Below are 27,685 nucleotides of genomic sequence, written 5' to 3'. Positions count from 1 at the left end.
GGCAACCAGGAACTGGTGGCTACAGCCACCAACCAGTCCTTCCTGTCATCCTGTGCCCTTATCTGGCATGGGCCCTTTTCCACCCAGATAGACAGGGCCTACCCGGTGGGCAGGCATCTACCACCTGCTCCCTGTCTCAGCTTCTCCTGGGTCTCACACGCAGACTGGGACCTTGGCGATGTAGGTATGTCCACAGAAAGTTCTGGATGGACCAGGGAGGTGTAGAGAACTTCTGGTACAGAGAATCTTCTCACTTGTTCCCATGAGTGGAAGAAGCTGGGGACAGGGTGAGTAGAACACAGCCATGCCCTTGCAGGCTGGGTTAGGGAGACAGATTAGCTCCATTCTTTCAATATGCCTTTTCCAAATTGACTGCTGAGACACAGACTTTCTAAGGGACAGATCACCATTAGCTGGGGATAGGAGTACAGCAGCAGATGCCATGCCCTGATCATCTCAGTAGTCACCTGTAATTACAAAAGCCACTTCCTCTGAATTCTGTAACTCTCTACCTGAGGGCTTTTCATAATTCTAGAAGAAGCTCTTATCTGAGTGAAACACTCACAGTTCCCCAGTCTTGAGTTGGGACATCTCAGAGATCATTCATACCTTCCCTTCACTGTTCCCCAGCAAGTGTGAGCCCCAGCTGCCCACAGAGCCTTGCTCAAGCACCTCTTTTAGCCTACCCCTCCTGCTAGGTACTAGAATCGGCTCCCAAACAAGCCACTCAGAACTTTTCCCTAACAGGATCTCCTGTGTAGCACAGGATGGCCTTGAACTCACCATGCATCTGAGATTTGCCTTGAGCTCTTTATACTCTGCCTTTCTCCCAAGTACAGATTACAGACACATGCCACCATACCTTCAGCATTGGCTTTGGGAGAAGCCATGCTAAGACAGCCGGTGGTGTATGAAAGAAAAGGGAGGTGTGTGTGCTGCAAGCCACAATAATGATATGCAAAGTGGTGTGGAATGAAAGGGTAGGAGTGAGAGAGCTGACTGCTTATGAAGAGGCTGCATTGCAAAACAAACAAACCAAAACAATAATAGGGAAAAACACTTAAAAGCATTAATAAAGTTGACCAACGTCTAGTCTGCCTTTTATCATTATCATGAACCAGAAATTCTAACCTATTTCAGTGATAAAATTCTCCTCCCTACTGTACTGGTATTGATAGCTTCCTCTGCTGCATGCCTGTCCCCTTGGCATGCCACCGACTCCTAGAGCACAGTGTAGAGAGTAGAGATGAGCAAGAGACAGTGTTAATTCTCCAGTCACACAGGGAAAGCTGCATTTCACACGTACGTGCCTTTGCACATCCTGTTCCCTTTCACAGGAACATTTTTTCCTTTTTCTTTCATGAGAGTTCTGTGCAGTTGGCCATCTCCTTCTCCAAGAAACCTTTCTGGACCCTCACTTGAGTCACATGATTCCTGTGGACTTGTGCAAGCCTCTGAGCACTTCCAAAATGGCAGATTTCACACTCGATTTTGTCTGTTTTTGTTTTTTTAAACAACTAGACAGCTCCATCAGGACAAGACCTATAGCTTGTTCACCTAGGCATGAAGCTGAGGGAAGTCCAGGCTATTATAGTCAGGAGAACAGGGGAGTGAAAAGATACTTGGAGGTGACACTAGAAAGGTATAGGGCCTGTGGAGTAAGAGGGTGGCAGACCTAGAGTGGACTTCTCCTTTGTGGTGGGAGCTCTGGGTGGTTTGGACCTAGAGAACGTGGTCTTCTTTGTGTTTTAACAGCCTCTCTGGTTGCAGGGTAAAAACAGTGTAGCAGAAAAGGTTGATGCCAGGCACCCAAGTGAAAAATGACAATGGCTTGGGTCACGGTACCAGAATGGGAAAAGTGAATTTATTTGACTACAAAGAAGCACTGGACTTCAAGAAACTTGGAGAAAAAATAGGTGGTAAAAATCTTGACGGAGATAGGCGCACAAGTGACTGACATTTGACCATTCGCTCACGGGTCCCAACAACTCTCTGATCTGCTCTGTCACTTGCAAAGTGAGGATGGGTACTAGAATAGACCCCATAAATTTGTTGCGAGAGGGTGTAAAGGTTTTGGCATAGGATTCAGCATGCAATCTACATGGACAAATGCTATCCTAGAAGCCAAGTTACCAGCTTTCCGGAGCATCTCTACCACTTACTGGCTGACTGTGTGACACAGTTTTTAAATCTAGACAGTGGTATAGTACTGTCATTAATACCAACTAGATGAGATATAATCTAGATGTATGAAAAATTTTAAAAAAAAGACATAATCTAGAGAGTTCAATAAATGCATCCAAGTTTAGCATGTAGAAAAAGGCGCTACCAGGCAAGCACTACAGGCATGCTAATAAATTACTATGAAAACATCTAAGCCAGACTGCTTAAGTTCTTCCCCAGCCTAGTACAAACTCCACTTTGCAGAAGTCTATTGTAGCTGGCAGCGAGGTGGCCTCTTCCCAGGGATGAACTGCCTGTGGCTCAGCGGTCGGTCTGCTGTAGGCGGAAGTAGAATCCGGCTTTGCGAAGCTGCGTCCCCCCCTTCGTGCTCCCTAGCGGAACCTTCCAGCACGGTACGGGCGGTTCCAGCCCGGAGCGCCGACAAAGCTAGCAGCCATTTCCGGCACAGGTTTCTGTGTTTCTGCGCAGGTGCGGACGGAGCTAAAAGCGAAAGGAGCGCTCTAGGTGTCGCCGCTGCTCGCTGTCCTGCTCCTCCTAGGCGGAGTGGCTTGCTGCACTGCCAGCTTTTTTTCTTCCTTCCCCACAGAAGCCGCGAGCGTCCATGGCGGGCTTGGAGGTTCTCTTCGCGTCGGCCGCGCCGGCCATCAGCTGCCCACAGGACGCGCTCGTCTGCTTCCTGCACTGGGAAGTGGTGACAAACGGCTACTATGGCTTGGGCACCGGCGACCAGGTACGCTGCGGAGCCGGCCTGGGTGGAGGGGAGTCCGAAACCAGAGGCCCCCAGGCCTCGCCTGACTCTGCCAAGCTAGGGCCCCAAGCTTCTGACGCCGCACTTTTGCGCGCCTGGCGCTGGTGTCAACAGCTGGCACAGCGCGTGTGTAAACCCGAGAACGGAAAGGCGTCCCAGCACAGCCCAGCACAGCCCAGGGCTCAGGCCGTGTTATGTGGATCTGACGCCGAGACAGACTAACTAGTAGCTTCCTCAGAGCCCTCATCCACCCGATTTCCCTAAAGCATCTTCATCACACAGTCGTGGCGTGGAATACTCAATGCTACACACCCAACTCAAGTCACCCACCAGATGTCTGGTCCCAAGCACTGGTGTGGCGGTGAACTTGGGCCGACTCAGCCGTATTCTAGGACCCCTTCCTCACCACTCAGCACGATGGACCAGCCTCAGCCCACTCACTACTCATCTATAGCCCAGGCATCTAGAAACAGCACCTAGGTTCTGCACCTACCCAGTACCTACACACATACACCTTGGTTGTGAGCGTTCTTCCCTTAACTGTTTCCACCAGAATTCCTATCTACTCCCCCATCTCCAGGTTCTGCCTCTTTAACTGATGGGGCTTTGGTGATATCCCCATCGAGGCCCGATTTGGGACCAGTACACATCACTGATTCTCTGTCCTAGCCTTCCCCTTTTCTCTGCCCCTTCCTCATGACCCTCAAATCTACCTGTATGGCAGGTTTTTGGGTAAACTGGCCCTGGTCCCCTTACTGCCCCTTCATTTCTCACATGCTCCATCAGAGGAAGTATCCTCCCAGCCACAATCCCACATATACATTCTTAGGGACTCAGGGACTCCAGGCTTGGCCCTCTATGTTACTGTCTTGGCACTCAAAATTCAGACCAGTTCTAGAAAGACAGTCCCCTCACCCCCTGGATCTTACAGCGAGATTTTAATCTTCCTCTCAGTTCTCACTGCATCAGTTCCCAAACCCCTACATATTTTTAGCTTCTTAGATAAACTTTAGAGATTCAGTGCATTTTCTCTCCAACACAGCTTTAAGGTCTCCTTCAACACACTTTGAACAGCCTGAGCACTTGAGCAAGCATAGCTCTGCTGGTGTTCTATTCCTGTCTGTCCTATAAAAGTAAGAACTCAGACCATGCTACCCCTTTCACACTTTACCCTCATCAGAAGGAAGCAATACACAAACATTTTTATTGATTTCTTCCCTCTCCCTGTTCCCTCCCAAACCTCAAATAGCTTCTCAGGACTAGAAGATGCGGGATCCAGACATCTTCCGAAAGGACAAGGAGCCTGGGGGCTGGGGGTTTTGGAAAGCATTGCCTGCTGAGCCTCTATCTACCTCAGTACTAAATCCTGCATGCCCTTGGAGGTTGGCATAGTGTTTGGGTTTCAGACGAGCGTGCTGAGTTTGATTCTTGCTGCCCCCCTCTCCTAATGTCCTTCCAGGGCTCAGGTTGCACTTGTCCACTCACTGCAGATGGATGGGTGTATTCTCATTCAGAGTAGAAGCCAAAAGAATTTGAGAGGCATCTTTCCTGTTGATTTATCTAGTAGAGAAGTTTATTTTCCAGCCTGGGGCCAGCAAACCAGTAGTGCTTGCCAGACTCCGAGGGTAATTGTTTTGTCTCTCTAGCCGCCCCCTGCCACTAGAGGAGGCAGTGGGGTGGGGAACAGGGAAACAAAGTACTCAAAGTGTGTTCTTGACTGTGTCATACCGACTCAGCAGTTAAATAGAAAGCTGTATTGTCCGCTTCCTCTTTGGTTTCGTCTCTGGCACTGTAGAGCTGTGCATGTAATATTTGGTTTGAAGACCAACAGATCCCTTAACTTGAACAGCAATCTGACATTGGTTTGGTCTCCTTATTGAGGTCAGGGCTATTCTCTGTAAGCATTCTGTAGCTGTGTGAGGTAACTTAAGTGGCAGGGGCATGAGGTGGCCATAGACGTGGAATTTGGCTTTCTGTTGTAGGAGTCTGAAGACTATGAAGAAAGAGAAAATGACCTGTGTGTGTGTGTGTGTGTGTGTGTGTGTGTGTGTGTGTGTGGTTATTTAGTTGGTTGATTGGTTGCATTCTAGCCCATTGGCACAGGGGTGAGCTCAGTGGCCATTAAAGGAGGTTTCTAGCCTCAGGATTTCGCCTAAGATGGCAGTTACCCTTACCTCCTTAGGACTCCAGCCTGCCCTGCACTGCCCTTTAATAGGTCTCTGCTCCTCTTGGGCTTAGAGTTTTTGTCTGAGGGAGTTAAATTATACAAACATGCCTTGGTCACCTGCCAACCATGGCCTTCCGGGACACTTGATATTTTATATCAGAGTGCAGAGGGCGGCCACATGATGTGTTGGGTGTGTGCCACTTCTGTTTTTTGGGGAGCACCAGTCTTACCACGGCGAGGCATCAGCTTTACCTGACCCCAGCGATTCTCTCTTGCTCTGGAACAAAGGTGTTGAGGTGAGGAACAGAGCAGGTTATCTGTATACCAAGAGAGCGTGCTGGTGGGTCAAATGCTGGACATGGAAGAGGCAGAAGAAAGCCAAAGGTCTTGACAGAACATAGATAAGGTATATGGCCCCAGTTTCCAAAGTAACCCTTAAAATCCACAACACTGTAGGAAGTCACCGGTGTGGGCAAGGGAATAGTTTCACTTTTGTTTTCTCGTCACTCTGCTTGAGGCCTGCAGTTTGATCGTCACCTAGCCAAGTTTGATTAGGACTCCTCTGCCAGTGGATTTCCAAGCACCAGGGGTGGCCTTTCCCTGTACCTGTGTGTACAGTCCTTCATGTCTGGACACTGTCCTTGTCAGTGTTCTCCATCTCTAGCCTCATTCCCTCCCACCACGTTCTCATGAACACAGCTTCTAGTCATGCTGCTCTGTGTTGACAGTGTAAATGTGTGCTTTCTAAAGTTTTTTTCATAAATGATACTGGACCATAAACCATTTTCCAGTTCCCCCCACTCTTCCTGTAAATCCCCACTTGAGATGTCCCTCAACCACCATCCACTTATCACCTACTGAGTCCACTTGTGCTTCCTGCTGGGGTATTGCTCATTCTGTTGACTTGATCTTATGTAGGTAACTATATCTGCTGTGAGTTCAAGAGCGCAGTGGCCATGATGTGTCCCGGAGGACAGTGTTTCATGGAATTCATCCTCATCCTCTGGCTCTCACATTGTTTTCCCAACGCACATATAAAGTTTGCTCTAGAATGCTATAATTAGATCTAGTGTGTTCTTTCTAAATGCCGTGTTATATACCTCTTTCAGAGTAGTTTGCATTTTCCCTCTGCTTTGGCTCCTCAAGCCCAGGCTAAGATGAAGACCCCTATTGCTTATCAAGTCTTCCATGTGTCTGCACAGTTTCCAGGAGGACATTTGAGTCTTGGCTCCTAGGCTAACGTGAACTGGATGGTATCAGAGGCCTGTGTAAGTTTAAATTCCCACAAGTAGTATCTGAAAGTCACTCTAGCGCAGCCAAACTCACAGTCATGGGCTGATGGACGCATGTGACCTAGATCTCATTTCAGCTGTGCTTCTCTATAGTAAGTTTAATAAAAGAAACTTTTATGCCGTTTGCTGCTCTTTTTATTGTTTTCCCAGCACCCCCTTACATTCTCATTATTTGTGGTTCCTTTTAGCTGCAGTATCTGCCGCTGCTCAGAAGCTTTAAGTTATGGCTATCTCACAGTGGCACTGTGTTTCTTATAGGGGTCCAGCTGAAGAGCTTTTCTTCCCCACCGGAAATCACTGTTTGTTTTTACTGTAACTCAAGAACTAGTCTCATACTTTAATGTATGAAAGGGAATGTCCTGTTTGGTTGGGTGTTTTGTCAACTTAACACAAGCTAGAGTTACATGGGAAGAGGAATCTAAATTTTGGAAATGCCTTCGCAAAATAAGTAAGTCTGTCGACGGGCCATTTTCTTGACTAATGGTTGATATAGGAGAGAGGGTCCAGCTCACTGTTTAGGTGGTTCTGAGGTGTATAAAAAAGTAACCAATTCGAGTGGCATATCTTTACAATGTACAAGAGCATTATCCCACAGCAGAGTGCTATTAGTGTACAGTTTTCTTTTACCTTATAGAAGTTCATCCTCTGGGCATACCACATGTGTGCCAAATGTGTACAACAGTGTGTTCATCGCAGCATTGTTTATAACGGAAAAAGAAATCAGTTAGAAGCCCTTCTAATGTCCATCAGCCAGTGAATTTGTAAATCACAGCATATTCATTGAATGGAATACTGTACAGTTGTGTATGTAGATCAGCTACAAAATACATCTACATGGATCACCTTCTCAAAACAACATTGACTAAAATGGGCAAGTGTTGGGTCAAGAAGATGGTTCAGTCAGCAAAGTGCCTGTCCTGTAAGCACCAGTTCCTGAGTTCTCATTCCTAGGACCTATCTAAAAGCCAGGAACAGAACTTAGCAGAGGAAGAGGCACACCCTTGGAACTCAGTGGCCAACCTTACTGAACCATTGTGTTCCAGGTCCAGTGAGAGACTATGTCTCAGAAAATAAGATGGAAAGCCATTGAATTCAAAAATCATTTGAACACATACACATACACACAGCTTAGTTTATTTAATGTGTGTGAGTATTTTGTCTGCATGTATGCTTGTGCAACTTGTGCATGTCTGGGACTCACTAAGGCCAAAAGAAGGTGCTAGATCCATTGGGTCTGGAGTTACAGGTGGTTGAAAGCCTCCATGTGGGTGCTGGGGGTCAAACCGATTCTTCTAGAAGAGCAGCCAGGCCGAACTACATCTCCAGCCCCCGAAGCAGTATATTTTTATAACTGCACATATAGTGATACAATGTGAAGGTAAAGTAATAATAATAATAATAATAATAATAATAATAATAATAATAATAAATGTGGTGTACACCTTTAATCCCTGCACTCAGGAGGCAGAGCCAGGCAGATCTCTGTGAGTTTGAGGCCAGCCTGGTTTACAGAGTGAGATCCAGGACAGGCACCAAAAAACTACACAGAGAAACCCTGTTTTGAAAAAAAACAAAACAAAACACAATTAAAAAAAAAAAAAACCACAGTATTGGGTGCTCTTGAGGACAAAGACATTCCTTGGGGTACACAGCTTTAGTGATAATTTTTAGTGGCTGACAACACTGAATTTCCTATGCAAGTGGTGACTACATAGGTGTCTGTTTTATAACTTCTAAATCTTGTTTGTGTGCTACATTTGAGGTGTATGTTCATGCTGTTTATCAGACCACTACAGTTGGTTGGGGAGTCTCTGTTAGGATCTTGCTTTCAGGCATTTTATGATCTTATTACAGATAGCCCAAGGTCTGAAGTGTGGGGTATACTGCTTTGAATTTCACACTGGTCTTATTCTGATCAGGATGATAGATGATTATTAAGCCATAGCTGTAGTTATTTTGATTTTAATTTTTGGTCATTCTGGGAATTAGCACATGATCCTCATAAACGCTAGGCAAGCCCTCGACTACTGAGCTCTATTCCCAGCTCAAGGCTGTTGATTCCTGACAGGCGCCTCCTGTGCTGTGTTTTCAAGGCAACTGGAGAGCTGAGTGAGAGGTGCTGGTGTGCAGATCTCTAACCTGTTGTGTGTCCCTGAACACACATCTATGATGTGAGGGTGGGATTAGGTAAGGGTAATAGGGCCCCTTAGAGTTCTGTGTTCTGAGGCCAGGATCTTTCTCTTCTCAACCCTGGTGTCTTCTCAGCCAGGTCCCAGTGATAAGAAGTCAGAACTACTGCCAGCTACGTGGAACAGCAATAAAGAACTGTATGTCCTCCGGTATGAGTCTAAGGATGGGGCCAAAAAACTCCTTCTGAAAGCTGTCTCTGTGGATAGCGGCATGATCATCAATGTGCTGGTGAGTCTGAGCCCAGGGTCTGCTGATGGTGTGGGATTCAGATGACTGTCTAGAAACCCATTTCAACAATGGATTCAGAAATGTCCCCAAAGCCTTTATCTAGTAATTCCACTTTGGGCATTTTCTCCTGAGGTAAGAAACCAGAGTAGATGTAGAAAAGCTTTGTACATAAAGGTGTTTACTGCCTGTATTATATAGAAAGGGGATGTCCTGCCCACAGCAATCCTCACCCAGTGACAGCACAGGAGATAAAGGCTGTTCTAGTCCCAGCAACTCTCTTAGTTTCTTAAGAAAGGCTTTACTGACTTGGGCCCTTTACATTTCCTGTTTATTGCTCTGGAGACTATCATCTCACCGTACACATACATACCCTCCACTGCTCCTTCATTCCTTTAGTGCCTCTCTCTCTCTTCTTTCCTCTCTGTCTGTCTGTCTCTGCCTCTGTGTGTGTGTGTTCATGTTCATCTATTCGAAAAGTTCAGTCCTGACTATCCACCTCTACCTGCCAGACAAGTCTTACGTGCTAGCTCTCAAGCCTGTTTATTTTCCATTTGGTACACACAACACCTTGCATTTATGTTCTTATTTGTGCTCTGCTTTTAATGCTGGTATTTTGCCCCTGAACTGTGAGCACCTTGAGGAAGATGACTTTCTGTTCCATTTTGTGTTGGTGGTTTGTATGTGCTCATGGAAGTATCTGGCTGTATTTTTCATACTTGGGCTTTTTCCACTCAATATGTTTCAGAGGTCTTTACGTAACACAGATAGATAGACACCGTTCTCTTTCATTGCTATATATTACTCCACTGTCCTTTCCCTTACTGATGAACATTCAGTTCTTATCTAAGAAATGGCTTCTTAGTTGCAAACAGTTAATTCCTTCAGGTTAATTTAAGTGGATTAAAAGAACTCAGATAGCTCATTGAAGTAGGTTCCAGGCTAGGCTTCCAAAAACACAACCTCTAGACACCACTGTTGCTTGCCCCCTTCCAGGCTTGGGTACTGATTAGTACTGTCAGTGCGGAGTGCCCATGCTGTGACTCCTGCAGCCCGGTTGTTCCTCTCATGAGCAAGATGCCTGCCCTTAGCTGGGGCTGCTTTTCTATGTTGCTCCATGTTATGGTTATGTATTCATTGGGTACCTCAGTTCCTTGCCCACCTTCCCCTGTATACCAGTAAACTGAGAACTATACCCCCGTCTCTCATTTTCTGTTTTCACTTTTCTAGGAACATGGCACACAGCAGGTGGCAGACTTGACTCTGAACTTAGATGATTATATTGATGCAGAAGACCTGAGTGATTTCCACAGGTACTTCTTCTAAAGGATGTCTTTTCCCTGAGAAAAGGCAAAGAGACTCAGTAGCGAGAAATGAGGAATGGTATGGAAGTGCCCAGAGAACAAGTATGGTTGACTAAAGAGCTCGCCTCCTAGGCACGGTCAGTCCTCTGTTCTCTTCTTGTTTGTTTGAAGACAAGGCTACATAGAAAATGTCCCATGAAGTAAAATGATGCATTCAAGAGTCCACAGATGCTGCAGTGGCTCCAGACTTGGGTCTTGACTAACGGCTTCGGTCAAGAATAGGTCCTCAGGGGGGCAGCAACACTTTCTGGTAGAGGTGCTTGTGCACAGGCATGACAGCCTGAGTGCTGACCCTGAATCCCACAGGGGGCAGGAGAGATCCGTGAGAGAGTTGTCTGATCTCCACACATGTGCCATGGCGCACACGCGCGCACACACACACACACACACACACACAAATACATTCTAAAAAAGAAGAGGTTCCTTAGAGAAAGTATGCTTAATCAAGTCTTCACTCCGCTCCCAGCTTTTGTTCCCAAATAAACATTTTAGAGCTCAAAGTTAGTTCCCAGCTGCCCACTGTTCCCATCATCCTCTGGTGCCAGAGTTTATCTGTTCCAAGCCCTAGACCAACAAGGACACATCAGCTCTACATTGGGGTTCACTGTTCACGTTGTACATTATGTGAAAGTGGGCACACTCAGGGTTTAGTGTTGGATGGCGCTGTTTCACGCTGTCAGCATCCTTTGTGTTCTGCCTGTTCCTTCCCCCTCCCACACTGTCCCTGAGAAACATCGATCCTGTTCCCGGCTCCATAGTGTCACCTTTTCCGTGAAGTTGTGGTTGGAAAAGGAGTCCACACAGTGTTTTCTGAGGCGGCTGGACTGCTCTGCGTCCCTGCTACCGTGACTGAAGGGATCCGCGCTGCCACACCCTGGTCAGCGTTCGGCAGTGCAGCAGTGTGTCTCACTGTTGAAGTGCAGCTCTTTGGAGACAGGGTACAGATCGCCTTTCTTAGGCTGATTTCTCTGTGTAGTTCTTCTTTGAAGAGGCTGTTCAGATCAGTTTTGCTCAGTTTCAACTTAGGTGCTTCATTCTCTTACTGCGTTTTAAGAGTTCGTTGTATAATTTAGGTGACAGTCCTTTATCTGGCAAATGCTCTCCTCATATTTTCTCCCAGCTTATGGTTTCTCATTCTACTGACACCTAAACTTTTAATTTTAAAGTTTGTAACCTACAGAAGAGAGACAATTTGCAAAACCACACAGTGGATTAACCAGTTTTTAATATTTTGCTGTTTTGCTCAATAAGAATTATGGTATTTTTTTATTCTTGAACCATCTAAGGATTATTTATAGGCTTTATGTAGTTTCATCCCTAAATACTGTAGCATGGAACAGCAGTGTGTGTATGTGCACACGTGTGATGTATGTTCATGTGAGCATGCATGTGTGCATGTTCTACAGTCTGTGTTTGCAAGTCAGAGGACAGCCTCAAGTTTAAGTCCTCACTTACGGCAGGGTCTCTGTTGTTCTGCAGCTGTGTACACCAGGCTAGTGGCCCACAAGCTTCGAGGGTGGCTCTGCCTTTGCTTCCTGTTTTGCCATAGGATCACTAGGATTACAGGTGTATGCTCTTGTATCTGGCGTTATATGGGTTCTGGGGATTTGAATTTGGGTCCTCACACTTGAGTGGCAAGTACTTTACCCTCCCCTCAAGATCCCCACTCAAGCCATCTCCTTAGACTAGCAATCTCATAAGGATGTCACCTTCCTTAACTTTAAGACAATTATCGCACTTGAGAATGTAGCACTGTTATAATGTTTAATATGCAGTCCACATTCTGATTTCTGTACCTATCCCAACAGTGTTCTTCAGAGCTGATCTTGTAGTTTTTTTATCCACCTAAAAAGTGCCCATTGCATTAATTTTTAAATTCATTCTAACATATTTTCTAGACTTTCATTTTCTTGTTTTATTAAGACTTGAAGTGTGTGTGTGTGTGTGTGTGTGTGTGTGTGTGTGTGTGTGTGTGTGTGTGTATCTGTGTGTATATTCTCCCTTGCCTTTTGTGGTGCTGGAATCAAAGCCTGACCTCATGGGCCCTGTTCCTAGTAATATACAAAGGAAGAAACCATCTCAGGAAACACTGCTCTGAGAACTGACTCTTCAGCACTAGCCTCCTTCTCACCCTCTGCTCCCAGCCTGCATTGTGGTGCTCCTAGCCACTTCTTCCCATCTGATTCTCCTCTAAGTCATTGAGTACCACCTCTTCTAAGCAGGAGCTGGTGCCCCTCGGTGTGCTTGCTGGCTAGCTAAGAGTGTAGCCCTGGCTAACTCCTCTTTGCCTTGGCCTTTCTGTGGCAGATAGTATAGCAGGCTGTCTTTAGCCACTACCAAAATGACATGGGTTCTTGCAAGGAATCGTCTTCCAGGAAATTCTGTAAGAACTTCTGCTTTAGGAGTTGGTAGTTCTTGAAATCAGGACTGATTTCTACAAGTGAAAACCCATAAGGGAAATAGATGCCTTCTCATATCACAGCTGATTGAAGGGAAAGAGGAGTTAGACTTGCCTCCCCTTAGCTTAGGCAGAGAAACAAACCACAGAGTCCCTTGTGTTCCGTGTGCTAAGAACAGAATCTGTGTAGAGTCGGTTGGGCCATGGGCCTCAGATCTCTGGCCCGCGGCAGCTGCTGTGCCACTTGACTTGTGTTTTGTATTATTTGGGTTTGGTTTTTATGAGACAGGGTCTCACTCTGTAGTCCTGGCTGGCCTGGCACTCACTTTGTAAACCAGGCTGATTTTAAACTCACAAAGATTCCCCCTGCCTCTGCCTCCTGAATGCTGAGACTAGAGCTACAATGCTTGGCCCTTTGTTATCTTGTTGTTGGTGGTGGTGGGTTTTTTGTTTTGTTTTGTTTTGTGTTTTTTGTTTGTTTGTTTGTTTTTGTTTTTTTTTTTTTTTGTGTGTGTGTGTGTGTGTGTGTGTGTGTGTGTGTGTGTGTGTGTGTGTGTCAGGATCTTGCTAAGTAGGCCAGGATGCCTCAGCCTCTTGGTAATTTGTTCTCCATTTCTAGAATTTTGTCATTTCAAACACTTTACATAAATAGAATTAGTATGTAATCTTAAGTTTGTCCTTTTCACTTAGCATAATGTTCTTGTGATCCATCTAAACTGTAGTGAACATTAACTGTTTGTTCCTCTTGTTTACTGAGGATATTCTGTGTTGTCTATACAACAATTGATTTTACCACTCACTGGCTAAAGGACAAGTTAAATGACAAGACTGTGTCCCGTTGGAGCAATTGTGGATAAGGATGCCATAGCATTTGAGAACAGACTTGTGTGCAGTTGTGATTTTCATTTCTCTGGAAAATGCCCCAGAATGCAATGGTAAATTCCTTTTTGGTTTCGTGTTGACATGTCTGCCATTTCACATGCACTACATTATGACCGACCACTTCTGTGCATCTGTCCTAGCATTTGATTTTATATTATTTGTTGACCGTGCGGTGACCTCGTTGGGATCATTAATTTTCATTTCTCTAATACTGAGTGAAGTTTTGAGGTGTTTCATTTCGTTGGGACAGGCTTTTGTTGGAAATTTGTTATAGACAAATAGTTTCATTGCTCATGTTTTAATCTTTATGATTTTCTTTTCTCTTATTATAGTGCCCATAGCTTCCAGTGTTGTGTTAAATAAGGGTTGCCAGAGAGAGCTTCCTTGCCTTATTCCCACAGTTAGGGACAAAGGATTCTGTCTCCACCACTGATTGTTGGGCATACAGCAGATGGTTTTATCAAGCTGAAGATGGTTTCCTATATTCTTAGTTCTTTGTTAGTGCTGAGTTTTTAGCATGAGTGGATTTCTCATATTGTTTTGTGAAATGGTTTTGCTTTATCAGTTGGTATGATTATCTGATTTTTTTGCTTATTTGTTAGAATGGTGAGCTAAATTGATTTGTGGATATTAAACCACCCTTGCTTACCTAGAATTAATCTTATTTGGTCAAATCGTATGATTTTAATATAATTTGAGCTCATTTTAATATTTCACTGAGAGCTTTTGTTTTGAGTTGGTAAAGAAATGCTAGTATATTGGGGCTGGAGAGATGGCTCAGAGGTTAAGAGCACTGACTGCTCTTCCAGAGGTCCTGAGTTCAATTCCCAGCAACCACATGGTGGCTCACAACCATCTGTAATGACATCTGGTGCCCTCTTCTGGCCTGCAGTCATACATGCTGTATACATAGTAAATAAATAAATCTTAAAAAAAAAAAAAAAAAAAGAAAGAAAGAAAAAGAAAGAAAGGAAGGAAGAAAGAAAGGAAGGAAGAGAGAAATGCTAGTATGTAATTGTTTAGTTTGTGCTTTTTCTAGTTTTATTATCAGACTAGTACTGGCTTCCTGAAATGATTGGGGAGTGTTCCCACCTGTGTTTCTGAAAGTGACTGTAAAATTTGTAACTAGACTTTACTGTATTTGTGTCTGGAGATGTCTCTGGAGGAGGGTTATGTTTTGTTACTTTTCTGTTGCTGTGATAAAACACCATGACCTGCCGGGCGGTGGTGGCGCACGCCTTTAATCCCAGCACTCGGGAGGCAGAGGCAGGCGGATCTCTGTGAGTTCGAGGCCAGCCTGGGCTACCAAGTGAGTTCCAGGAAAGGCGCAAAGCTACACAGAGAAACCCTGTCTCGAAAAACCAAAAAAAAAAAAAAAAAAAAAAAAACCACCATGACCAAGGCACGTTATAGAAGAGTTGATTTGGGCTTATGATTCCGGAGGGGTAGGGGGTCCATCCTGGGGAGGAAGCATGGCCACAAGCAGCAGGCTGGAGCAGGATGTTGAAGGCTGACATCTTGAACCACAAGCAGGAATCAGAATAAACTGAGAATGAGGCATGGCTTTTGAAACTCACCCAAGCAACACATTTCCTCTTTCAGGGCCACACCTGCAGAATCTACCCAAATAGTGCCACCAACTGGGACCAAGTATTCAAATGCCTGAGACTATGGGGACATATCATTCAGATCACCACAGTATGGGTCCAATTTTTTCTCTTTGATCCCTACATTATGTGGAAGTGCCTGAGTTCCACAAACTCAAAGACTTCTCTTTTAAGTTCTAATGTGGTTCCATATGACCAGGGAACACACCCTGTAGGACTTCAGGTGTGGAGTTTGCTTTATGGACCAGAATGTGGTTCATTTTTAAAATGCCACTTTTTAAGGAGCCCTAGAGTCCTGCCCACTTGTTGCTGTCTCATCTGGCCACCACACCTCAGCTGTAGCTCATGTTGCTTATTTCTCACAGGCAAGAAAGCCTAGGAGGGGCAGCCTTCCCAGGATGTGGCTGACCTGAGCTCCAGAACCCTGCCTCCGCCCAGGACCAGGATCCTGGTTCATCCTCGCACTGAGCCTTGGCCTTCCATGACCCTTCCCATGACATGTGATGAACACATAATGAAGCTGAGGGAGGGGTGGCGTGGGGATAAGGAGCAGTCAGTCCAGGCCCTGTGCCCTACCTTCCCCTCTTTCTAATGGGGTGGTAAACGAGGAGGGGCAACTCAGATGCCTAAGAAAGTTAGGCCCAAATCTCGGAGACAGCGCCAGGCTGTTGCCCCCCTCACCCAGGTCCGCCGGACGGCCCGTTCCCACCATAGTAAACAGGCCAAGCGCAAGGCCAAAAGTTCTCAGGGCCGCCACCCCTGCCACCAGACTACTGTGCACAAGATTAGCAGCCAACCGCAGGAAGCTGACTCCTCGTCTTCTTCCCGTAGGACCTACAAGAATAGTGAGGAGCTTCGGTCTCGGATCCGATCTGGAATTCTCACACCTATCCATGAGCAGTGGGAGAAGGCTCGTGCAAGCAGTCCCCATCGAGAGTTGCCACCTGCCACTGCCAGAGAGGTGGACCCACTCCGGATTCCTTCACACTACCCTCACACGACCCGGCAGCCTCCTTGGTGAGTATGGAGCCCCTAGTGGCCAGCCCATGAGTCTGTGGTGGGATCCCCCTGTCCGTCCCATTCTTCTGCTTGACCCCTCCCTGGCCTCCAAGTGTCTTCAGCAGAACTGTTGAAAGTCTTGGTGTGCGGAGGTAGAAAACAGAAGCATGACTAGATCAGTGCGTGCTGGTGCTGCTGCTAGTTTCTCTGACTGTGCAGCTTCCTAAGCTGCCTGCCTTATTTCTAGAGACCACACAGCCCCTCCATCTGCAAGGGTCAGGAGCTGCTGCCCAGGTGAATCACAGTTGGGGGGGGGTTGGGGGGACTGGGAGTGAGACTTTTGGGGAGAATGCTTAGGGACAGAAGTGCCATCCTGAAGGAGAGGCGGCCCAGCGTCTTCTCCATTACACTGCATCTTGTTGTATACCTTCACCACTGACAGACAGCTTCAGAAGATGGCCAAAATAGCTGCTATATGAAGGAGTCATGTCCAAGATCTTTGCAGATTAGTTTATCAACAATAGTCCTAGAGACTACTCTGATGGAGGGGACAAAGACCAGGGGACTGTAGTCTCTATCTGAGACCGCATGTCCTAGTCTGGAGCGTACAGTATAGTTGTACATTTTGATTAGTTGACATAATTCATCAATTAAAATCTTATAATTAATAATTGGCAAGTCAGTTTGGTGAACTCTTCTAAAATATTGGATCCTGTAGAGAGAATGGAGAACAACAAAAATTACTTGAAATGCCTAGGAACTGCTTATGCTGTTACCCGCTTATTTCATGGAAGGGGACTGGCAAGATGGCCTGCCTAAGGTCACCAGCCACTAATGAAGAGGCAGAGTAGAGGTTGGGGTCCAGGTGTCTTCACTCCCACCAAGTGCTCTGGCTGTGGTCTCAGTGAGCATGCTTGCAAGATTTAAGAGTAAGTGCTGGCAGTCTCTAGGCCTGAAGCAGTGCTACCCATCACTGAACAGCTTTAACAGAGCTGGGATCTCTGCCCTTCACACATGACACAGACCCGTGCTTCACTTCTCACTGTCCACACCTGCGTTTTACCTGCCTAACCCCTAGAAACCACCAATCTGCCCTCACACGTGGATTTATGTCCCTGAGTGTGGAGTGGCCTGTCTGGGGCTTGTCAGGGATATTGGATATATTCAGCTAAGAGCTGGAGAGGTCAGTCCATTGTAATGGAGAATGCCAGGTGGATAGGGGCTTTGCTCTCCTAAACTCTAAATTACTAAAAACTCTCCGATAAAGGGAAGGTTGTACGTGTTGAGTTTTTTATTTTGTCTTTCTATCTAAGCCTAACCTTTTATTGTTGGTCTTATCAATCTAACCCCTTATGTTGGCTCCATCTGTCTGTAGGTAGGAAATTGTCTGCCTAAGATTGTGTCCTTTGTCCTGAAAATAAATTTTTCCTGTGCTTATCCAGCGTCACTAAAAGTAAATCTTCAGTGTAAAGCCCTTATTTAGGTCATTCTAAATTTATTTTTGATCCTTATCAGTTTGTCTTTACATGTGATTTTTAACAGTTCATGTTCTGCATCTTCTTACTATTCTGTTTAGTAAAATGCTAAATATGCCTTTTTTTTAGAATCTGATACTTTATTTTGCTGGTGTGCTGTGATTTGTCTGAATGCTTGGAGTATTTCAAGCATTTCAGGTTTTCATTGAGAGTAGCCATGAACACTCCCTAATTCTGTATCTGTATGTACACACACACACACCATAATAAGAAATTAAATACATTTTTTTTAAAAAAGAAGATAACTAGATTCTGTTCACTTCCTTCCCTCTCCTAGTATTTGGATTCCCCCCTTTTTCTTTTCCTTTCTCTGGTACTAGAGATGGAACCCAAGGCCCCATACAAGTTAATAAATATGCACTCTACCACTGAGCTATATTCCAGCTAGATTCTTATTTCTGCTTCTGCATTCAGTGATGTGGGTTTTGTTGAAGGGTCACACAGATTTTTGGAGTAAAGAGTGATAGAATGTTACTGCTCTAGTTGGCAGCATTAACCTGAGAGAAAAGGGCCTAAGAATGAGGTGGACGAAAGTCTCATGCGTTAGGCAACTTTATTCAGAGAATTGGACAGTTTTTACTCTGAGGGTTAAGAAGAGTCAGATGAGTAAGGTGTTCAATCACAGAGACAAGCCACACGTGGCAAAACATGTTTTTCCATAGAGGCGTATGAGTAACAACAGCTGAAGTCAGCTCGCTCCTGTCCGCTACACCTGGGGAGAGCACAAAAACATTGCAAGAACAATTCCGTGTTTTGAGGAAACTGAGGTCACATGACTCCATTCTTGGACTGTGTTCCAACAATAGAGTAGTGACCTTTCTAAATACTTTTTGTGGTTATTCTTTGCTGTTATACTCAGCACTGATTGACAAGTAGTAATTTTTACCTGTTGTGGTGTGAAGACTCAGACTTTCTGTGTGTCTGTTGCATTAAAATCTGCTCATCTGTCAAGCCCTTTGAATGGCTCTTTTCATCCATTATATTGGAAGATCATTTATTTGAACATTTGGGAAATACTAATTCCAAGAAACATACATCTGCTAAAAACTAGTATGTTTTATTTAAAAATATCAAAAATAACATTTGAAACTATTACTAAATTCAGAAAAGTACTTGGATTTTTGTCATGCAAATGGTGAATACTTTACCAATTTGCTAGTTTTTACTTAAAAATTTCATTTTCTAATTGATAACATATACTGCCCATTGTTTTCTTTGAGGTAACAGGTCTCTTCTTGTGGAAAAAGTGTCAAATATATAATCAAGTCTGAATAACCACAGTCTTTCTGTTATTCTTTCAAGTAAAAAGATGGTTTTCATTAGAAGATGTCTCGTTTAATGGTTTCTTTTCTGGGCTACTCTGGTGGTTTGAATGGATAGGCTCCCAGTCAGTGGGACTGTTCGGGAAGGATTAGGGGGTGTGGCCCTGTTGGAGGGGGTGTGTCACTGGGGGCAGGCTTTGAGGTTTCAGAAAACTCATGCCATTCCCAGTGTTCTTTCCCTTTCTGCTGTGGTTATGGATCAAGATGTGGGGCTCTCAGCTGTTCCATTGCTCAACCACCATGGACTCTAACTCTCCGAAACCATAAGGCAAATAAAACGCTTTCTTTTATAGGTCGCCTTGGTCATGGTGTTTCATCAGCAATAGAACAGTGACTAAGACAGCAGCCATAGCTAATGTAGACTCGGGAGACACACTTCGTGTACCTTGGAGCCCACCTCTAAATAGTCCCATCATACGTTACAGAAGAATTGCTATCTTAAAGACTCAGTCTGTTTTTAAGGATTTTGATACACCCAAACAGTTGTATTGATTCATCTTCCCACTATACCCCAGTATCATTCCCCTGTCCTTGCCAATGCTGGAGTTGGTCTCAGGTTTTAGGTGGTAGTTCATTTTGTTTATTTGTTTAATTCCTTAGGAAAAAATATTGTCCCCCATGACACTTGTAAGCCCAGTCAGGCAAACACATTTGCAGTACACATAGACAAGTTTTATATTGCTGCATAACAAGTTGTTTAAAATGATACCTATTTATGTCACTGTTCTATAGATCAGAAATATGGATACACTCAGCCAGACTCTGCTCCAGGTATGAGAAGCTCAAAGCCAAAGTCTCAGCGGGGATTTAGTCCTTTCTGGAGGCCCTAGGAAACAGTGTGCCTCCAGAGGTTTGAAGTGGAGGGCCCTGCTTCTCCTCACCTCACCTCTGCATTTCTTCCTCTGCCCTCCACCATTAGAGCAGCTGCCGTGTATCAGGTCCTTGTGCTTCCGGTCTCTCCTTTTGCCTACCTTCTCTGCCACCAGCCGCTGTGGGTAGGTTATAGCTCACTCAGATCATCTCCCCTTGTGAGAGCAGCTGTGCTGTGTGTCAGAGCAGCCACAGGAGCACTTATTCACTGAAGTCACAGGGTCTGGGGCAGAGGGTGTAGAGTTCTGATAGGGCCCAGATTGTACCTACTGCAGTCTGTCTCTGGCTTCCTAAATAAGAAATGCACTTCCTTCCCTCAAGGTCCGAGAGCCTTGCACCATTTGTGCATCAACCTAAGTTCAAAGTCTTAGTCTTACCTAAATTTTATCATGTTAAAAGACCCAGTCTCACCCTCCAGCTCCAGTGCCGTGGAGGCTCCTAAGTGCAGCTTCTTTCTCTCTGCTGACCAGAACAAGTCACGTGATCCCGATGCTTCCATCCTACAATGGGCAGGCAGAGGGGGGCAGTCAGCATCTTCTCGTGGAAGAAAACGTGTGGAAGTTAAAGCTAGCTCAGACTGGGGAGTAGATTGGAGAATGGCAGAATCTGAAGTACCACCAAATTTTCAGGTAGTGAATTAATTCACCACTGTCTGCCTGATGTTGTACAGTCTGAAATCAAGGAAGTTGACTGGCCCGGACAGGGTGCTCCAGGTCAGCCCTGTACTTCTAGCCTTCTCTCCATCCCTTTGCACCCTAGACTTCCGTCTGTAGACACCTACAACTGAGAAAGAAGACCTTCTTTCTAGTGGGAAGACTCAGTGTCTCTAGAGTGTAAGGCTGAGCCAGGTGTGGCCTGGAATCCTAGCACTCCGGAAGCTGAGACAGGATTCCAAATTCAGCTCCACCCTGGGCTACACGGTGACTGCCTCAGAATGCTACCACCCACCACCAAAGATTATCAGACACACCAGTGTGGTTTTTCCTCCCTTTGCCTTAGTGCCACTTGATGTGGACATCGGCACAGTTACAGAGCACTGCGACTAAAACCCAGTTTTCTAGCAAAGGACAAAAATAGGAGATCTCCCCCCATGGAAATAGAGTGTGCCAAAAAAGACCACAGAGAGACAAGAACTCAGAAAGGCTCCCATAAGCAGTAGATGGGCTTCTGGCCTCACTTGCAGACTACACAAATATACTTGAGTTTAAAGAGTCGTTCCATCATTTCAAGAGCAGAACTGCAGGAGAGCCTACCATCCAGCTGGACAGGCTGCTGGACACCACACATGTAGTACAGAGCTTAGTGGTATTGCAAAGGCTTTAGGAACACAATGGACATGGTTTGTTGGGTTTGTTTTTGAGGTAGTGTCTCCCTATACAACCAAGGCTGGCCTCAGAACCTCAGGATTCTTCTGCCTCTGTTCCCTGAGTTGGGATTATAGGAGTGCATCACCATGCCCAGCTCAGCACCAATATTGGAGCCAGAATTTAGAGCCCTAACCCAACTGCAGAGGAAAAAGATGTTTTTTTAATATGTGTGAGCATTTTGGCTGCGTGTGTGGGTGTGCACCACATGGATGCAGTGCCCACAGAAGCTAGAAGAGGTCATTATATCCCCTGGAACTGGGGTCTCACAGCAGACAGTTGTGAGCTGTCACGTGGGTACTGGATACTGAACCCAAGTCCTCTGCAAGAGCAGCAAGGGCCCTTAATCACTGAGGCGTCTCTCCAACCCTAAAGAAAAGATTTAAAAATAAAGTTTTAGGAACTGATGAAACAATTATAGAAGGCCTAGTAATATGGCTGTGGGAATCTTGGGAGAGGAGAAAGACTGCAGGAAGAAGGTATACTGGATAAATGGCGGCAAGAAGATTGCTTGATTTGGCAAAAGATCTAGAAAGCTTGGCAAATCTAAACAATGTGAACCCAAAAAAGTCAGTGCTTGGACATATAAACTGCTAAAATTTAAATACAAAGAAAAACATCTGTAAGCAACTAAAGAAAATGCATTGCTTATGCAGAAATAAGAATGTCAGTGAGTGTTTCTCATCAGAAATCATGGAGACCAGAAAATTAAATCAATATTTTTAGTCTGGAGAAAGAATTGTCAATCAGTAAGTCAGACAAAAGGCTGTGTAAAAAGTCTCAGATAGAAAGAATCAATGAGAGACCAGAATGTCGGGGTTTGAGTACAGGGTAGAGCAGTGGTTCTCAGCTTCCTATTGCTGCAGCCCTTTACTACAGTTCCTCATGTGTGGTGACCCCTCCACCATAAAATTATTCTTGTTACTTCATAGCTAATTTTGCTACTGTTATGAATTGTAACATACCTGTTTTCCAGTGGTCTTGGGCAGCCCTTGTAAGAGGATCATTCAACATCCCCACCTAACTCCGAGGGGTCATGACCCACAGATTGAGAACCACTAGGGTAAAGAAATTAGAACATTCATACAATGAGAAACTATGGGGGGAAAAAAGCCAAATCTTTGAATTATGGGTATAGAAGAAGGAGAAGAAATTCTGATAAAAGCATAAAAGACACTTTCAATAATAATAAAATCATAGAAAATTTCCCAGATCTAGAGGGACAAAAATGCCCATGTATGTTTTTCATGCCAGGCACTTAGAACATAAGATCAGGAAAGAACCTCCCCTATACCATGTTATAGTTGAAACACTAAATAGAACAAAGTATATTGGAAGTGGCAAGAGAGAAACACTGAGTCACAGAAAGGCAAATCCATCAGAATAACAGCAGATGTCTAGACAGAAACTTTAAAAAGCCAGGAGGGCTTGGAATAATGTATTTTAGGCTCTGAAAAATAAAACCTGCCAACTCAGACTACTATACCCAGCAAAGCTATCACAATTTAAGGAGGAAGAAAAACTTTGCACAATAAAAACAAGCTGAAGGAACTCATGACTTCTGGCCTGGCTTTACAGATCCCATTTGGAGGAATCCTTCATACCAAAGAGGAAAAAATAATGCATCCAAGATGTTGTCAGTTGTCTGGTGGGCAACAAGAATATGAGATTTTTAAAACCATTACACATTAATAATCTTTTTATCTACAGTTCTGAAATAGAACTCTGGAAACCAAATGTATCTTTAAAATTTTTTATTACATTTAGTATGGTATGTGTGTGTATGCAGAGAACATCTTGCAGAGTTCTTTCCTTCTACTGTGTAGGACCAGGGGATCAAACTCAGGCCACCAGGCTCAACAGTGATGCCTTATCCTACCAAGCTATCTCAACAGCCTGCAAAGCTTGGTGCCTAACCTGAAGAAGCATGAAAGCTTTTGTGTCTTCACTTACCCTACTTAAGGGTCAATATCCATTTTTTTGCATAAATAATAGGATACTAGTTACAGGATCCTCTTGAATGTGTTAAATACACCTCTTGGTGTATCCATTGAGCCTTTCCAAAATAGAATGGAAAAATCTGAATTCCAACACATCTAGCCCAAGATATAAACCTGAATATATTTTTTGACTTGTCAGTTTTGAAAATAAGGGATGCATTACTTATTTAAAATTAAAATTTAAAATGAATTTTTTAAAAACTAAAGAACTAAGTTTAGTACACACCTGACAGAGCAGGTTCTTGATAAGTGGCGGTCACTGTTGGTCCAAGCCTTTCCTAGCAACAGGTCCCTTATTCTCAAGTGTGGTTACCATCATTGTGCCTTATTGGGTGTTACTGTCAAACTTAGTGTCTTAAAAGTTGGGGATGCAGAGACATGTGACAGGTCCCTGCCAGCCTGGTATGAAATGTCTTACTCCAAATCCAGAACACACTACCTTGACAGTCCTGAGGTCTCCCCAACTTGCCGGGCCACCTTAACTGTTTAGAAGGGAGTCCTCTGCATTTCTGTGCCTGAGAGTTCAGGACCATGTACACAGTGTTTCTTTTTCCTTTTCCTTTTCTTTTTTTTAATCTCTGGAGTACATTAGGACTGAGCCTCAGCCATAGAAGCAGTGAACAGCATGATGGTCCTGTGTTGTGTATTTTAAATGGATTCCTACGTCATGCAGAATGAGTTCTTGGAATGTGTTTGCCTTGTAGCAAACAGCCATGAAAGTCTGAGTACATAAGTTACTGGGGTGGGCCTTGTTTATTTTCTTCTTCCCACACTGGTCCAGAAGGAAAATGGACATGCTGGTTTCTTAGGAACCTTTGTTTATGCTCTTTACTCATTCTCAGTTTTGCTCCAGAACTTTCTCAGAGAAGGAAGAACGTGATCCTTTGAAGGGAAAGGAGAAGATATTAGAGATTGCAGAGGTTTATGGCCGGTGGCCATCCAGCAAGCTGCAGTTCAGAGATTCACAGTAGACAGTGGTGCTATAAGTATGCAAGGGCCGTGATGAGCAGGTCAGGGATCGCGACACCACACTCAGGCTCTCATGCCGCTCTCACCTCACCTGAGAGGCTGTGACACTTTAGCGGTCGGGTTTTGGTTTTGAAGTAATATTTCATGTATCAAAAGTTCTTGAATCTTATGTAAAAATATAAGAACTTTAACAAAGTATGAACAAAGTAGAATGTATCTGGGGATATTTGATAGTTTGTCTTTATTCAGACTCAGCCCTTCATTATTTTAACTTTTTAAAGATTAATTTATTTTTATGTGTCTGTGCCTGTGTAAATTTGTGTAGTTCATGCATGCAGGTGGCAGTGGAGCCAGAAGAGGGTGTCACATCCCCTGGAGCTGGAGTTAGATAGAGGTGGTTGTGATGAGGGTGCTGGGAGCCGAACATAGGTCTTCTGTAAGACAGTGTGTTCTCCTAGCTGCTGAGCCATCTCTGCTGCCTCAGTTTCAACTTTTGATTCTTTTATTTATTTTATGTATGATGGGTATTTGGGCTGTGTGTTTGTGTGCCATGTGCATACCTTGTGCCTGTGGAGACCAGACAAGGGCATCACATCTCCTGAAACTGGAGTTACAGATGGTTGGGAGCCATCATGTGGTGCTGGGAATTGAACCCAGGTCCTCTGAAAAAGCAGCCGGTGCTCTTAACCACTGAACCATCTTCCCCAGCCCTCCCATCCAGTTTTAACTTTTGTTCAGCTCTTTTCCACGTAATTTCCAGTTCAGTAGGATCAGTGTGAATCTCTGCTAAGGACCACTTTCAAGTATTCCGTATGTTGTGATCGTGTGAGAGTCTCTGCCTTGTCTGGTGTTCCTGGTGCACCCACTGGCATCAGCTTTAGGCCCCTGGGAGCCTCGGTGTTTGGCTGCTCTGGGAATTGTGGTAATTGTCCTTGTTTGTTTCAGGCGTGATCCCCTGAGCCCGTTTGCTGTCGGGGGAGAAGACCTAGACCCCTTTGGGTGAGTATTTCTGGGGAGGTGGCAGCAGTTGGACTTGCTCAGTGGCTTGCAGCCCAACTCATCTAATTTTAGAGTTTTCATCAGCCTCCCTTTGGAGTGAAGGAGGTAGGTGCTGAATGGCTGAGGAATCGTTGCTGCTCTCAGTGCTCTGCCATACCTGGCTAAGAGTCACGAGGGTTTATCAGATGCAGAGAGAAGAGCGCACAGTGGGCTGCAGGCTGTAGAGCAGCCGCTCCGGGCTGTTGCTGGTTACCTCACCAGACCCACAGAGGGAGTCTAATCTCTAAGCCCCACTGTATCCTCTGATTCCAGCAGATCCACTGTATCCTCTGCATCCAGCAGATTCATTCTGCAGCCTCAGCTGTGCTCTGCTCTCGAGTGAGTCAGAGGAGGTTTAACTCCTGCTGAAGAGTGACCCCACTTTGATCTCATTTTTAGATAGTAGGACTCACTCAGCTCTGCAGAGCTGCTCAAACAGTGACCTCAGCATGTGAGGAACATTAGCCTATTCATCCCAGTTGGAGTTCATGAAGTCAGGTCCATAGAACTCAGTGAGGGACAGAGAATGTCAGGAGCAAGGCTTGGGCAACCCACAGGCTATCAGCAACTGTACTGAGGCCCTCAAGGAAATAGCAAAACCACATCATGGGTGGGCATGATGTTATTATTCCTAGATACAGAGTAATACTCTGTAGAGTCTGACAGTTCTGTATTGATCCTGGCCAATTCCAGCTCCCGTTCTTGACCAGTTGACCCCATCGGCTGTAGGACATGGCAGTGATCTCAACTCTGTGGGCTCGGGAAATCCTGCAGAACTTCCTGTACTGCTACAGGCCCTTTCAGCACCCGCAGTGCACACTTTGTATGCACTTTGTGTTCTTGTTTACTTCTTGCTTGATCTCGGATCTGCTTCGACCAACTACAGCAGCCATCCTGGTCAATTGCAGTTCACGCTATGCTTGTCTCCCCTCTTCAAGGGCAGTAAGTCCCTGTCGCAGCTGCTTACCCAGCCTTCTTCCTGTCTCAGGTGTCAGAGAGGTGGCATGATTGTGGATCCCCTGAGATCTGGCTTCCCAAGAGCACTTATTGACCCATCCTCGGGCCTCCCAAACCGGCTTCCCCCTGGTGCTGTGCCCCCAGGAGCTCGCTTTGACCCCTTTGGACCCATTGGGACCAGCCCATCTGGGTAGGTATTCATTCAGGTATGCTGAAAGGTGGGATTTGATGGCAGCTCAGCTTGGCTTAGTTCAGCATTGCAGCCCAGATATCTGACTCCAGGCACAGTTACCACCGCTGCCTCCCTAGAGCATTCCAGGAGTTCTCTCTTTACTCCTTCCCTTGGTGTCTTAGAGTTATCATTGCTGTGATGAAACTGGACAAAGCAACTTGGGGTGTAAAGGGTTTATTCCACATCAGTGTTCATCATCGAAGGGAGTCAGGACAGGAACTCAGAGAGAGCAGGAACCTGGAGGCAGGAGCTGATGCAGAGGCCATGGAGAGGTGCTTTTTAGTGACTTGCTCAGCCTGCTTTCTAATGGTAACCAAGACCACTATTCCAGGGATGGTCCCACTCACAATGAGCTAATCTCTCCCATCAATCACTGATTAAGAAAATGCTGTACAGGCCTGCCTACATTCCGATCTTGTGGAGGCATTGCCTCTCAGATGACCGTAGCTTGTATCAAGTTGACATAAAACTAGCCAGCACACTTGGTGACCTCCCAGGGAGGACTCAGAGGAAGAGATGCTTGGGCCCATAGTCCTTTTACAGATGAGAAGGGCAAGGCCTGGAGAATGGGTATTTGAGCCACAGTAAGATTTAGACCCAGGCCATAGAGTTCATGATTCAACTCCATGTCACTCTGTGGGCCTCCTCTCTACAGGGCATGTTTCCTGTGCACTCAGCCCCCATCCCTCCAACTCACTAGACCCTCTTTCCATTGCAGACCTAATCCAGACCATCTCCCCCCACCGGGCTACGATGACATGTACCTGTGAAGGCCTCAAGAATGTGACATCTCAGCCTCCCTTCCGCTCTCCTGGAGCTGCCACCACTACCCCCGTCAGTGCCTGTGCTCTCGTGGACTCAGGGCAGAGCGCTCTGCCCATGTGTTTTCAGGCCCGCTGGGGTTGCATCCCCAGCCCTTGTCAGAGCCAAGGCGCCTGCTGCAGTACTCCATCCAGCTGCATATAGGTCCCAAGGAGAAATCAGTGTGTCTCTATCATCACCAGCTCCTCCCCACTTCCAAGGGAGACTCCGGCAACATAAACCCTACACCCGATGCAGTCCCGGTCACAGCGCTATAAGAACAGAACGCATTTTGGATGTTATTATAAGAACCAAATGTCAATACAGAATTCATGTTGCCGGTCTTCCACTGTCCTTTTTATGTTAATGCACAAACTCATAAGAGTTTGAGCCATCATAGGACTAAATGACTCCTAGAAGGGCCATTCTTCTCAAGCACCCCCCTTTCATAAGTTAGTCTTGCTCCTGACATCATTAAGATGAGCCCCACTCAGGCTTTGTGCGTAGAAGTGTGACTGGAACCCCATGAACCACAAGGATG

General features: G+C 45.4%; 1 protein-coding gene and 1 long non-coding RNA gene across 10 annotated transcripts; one reads left to right on the top strand and one right to left on the bottom strand.

The window, feature by feature from the left end:
- On the top strand, positions 1-27,488 carry Psmf1 (proteasome inhibitor subunit 1). Of its 7 annotated transcripts, none has more exons than XM_042276468.2 (8): positions 1-287; positions 2,771-2,914; positions 8,657-8,809; positions 10,037-10,119; positions 15,889-16,074; positions 25,062-25,115; positions 26,143-26,301; positions 27,062-27,488. In XM_042276468.2, the coding sequence occupies exons 2-8, from the start codon at positions 2,786-2,788 to the stop codon at positions 27,111-27,113; spliced, it is 816 nt and encodes a 271-aa protein (XP_042132402.1). In that variant the 5' UTR covers positions 1-287; positions 2,771-2,785; the 3' UTR covers positions 27,114-27,488. The 7 variants fall into 7 exon arrangements, with proteins under 7 accessions (XP_042132402.1, XP_042132401.1, XP_076426959.1 ...); XM_042276467.2 differs by having other exon boundaries at positions 8-184; XM_076570844.1 differs by having other exon boundaries at positions 13-184; positions 8,661-8,809.
- LOC143273025 (uncharacterized) lies at positions 18,128-22,746 on the bottom strand. Of its 3 annotated transcripts, XR_013050860.1 has the most exons (3): positions 20,565-21,225; positions 20,161-20,283; positions 18,128-18,303 (listed from the first exon to the last, which is right to left on the bottom strand). It is a non-coding gene; the product is annotated as an uncharacterized LOC143273025 (long non-coding RNA). The 3 variants fall into 3 exon arrangements; XR_013050859.1 differs by having other exon boundaries at positions 20,161-22,746; XR_013050861.1 differs by having other exon boundaries at positions 20,195-22,746.
- Positions 27,489-27,685: the final 197 nt, after the last annotated feature.

Source organism: Peromyscus maniculatus, chromosome 4 (assembly GCF_049852395.1).
Source record: "Peromyscus maniculatus bairdii isolate BWxNUB_F1_BW_parent chromosome 4, HU_Pman_BW_mat_3.1, whole genome shotgun sequence".
Classification (NCBI taxonomy): domain Eukaryota; kingdom Metazoa; phylum Chordata; class Mammalia; order Rodentia; family Cricetidae; genus Peromyscus; species Peromyscus maniculatus.
This window is presented reverse-complemented; position numbering and strand designations above follow the sequence as displayed.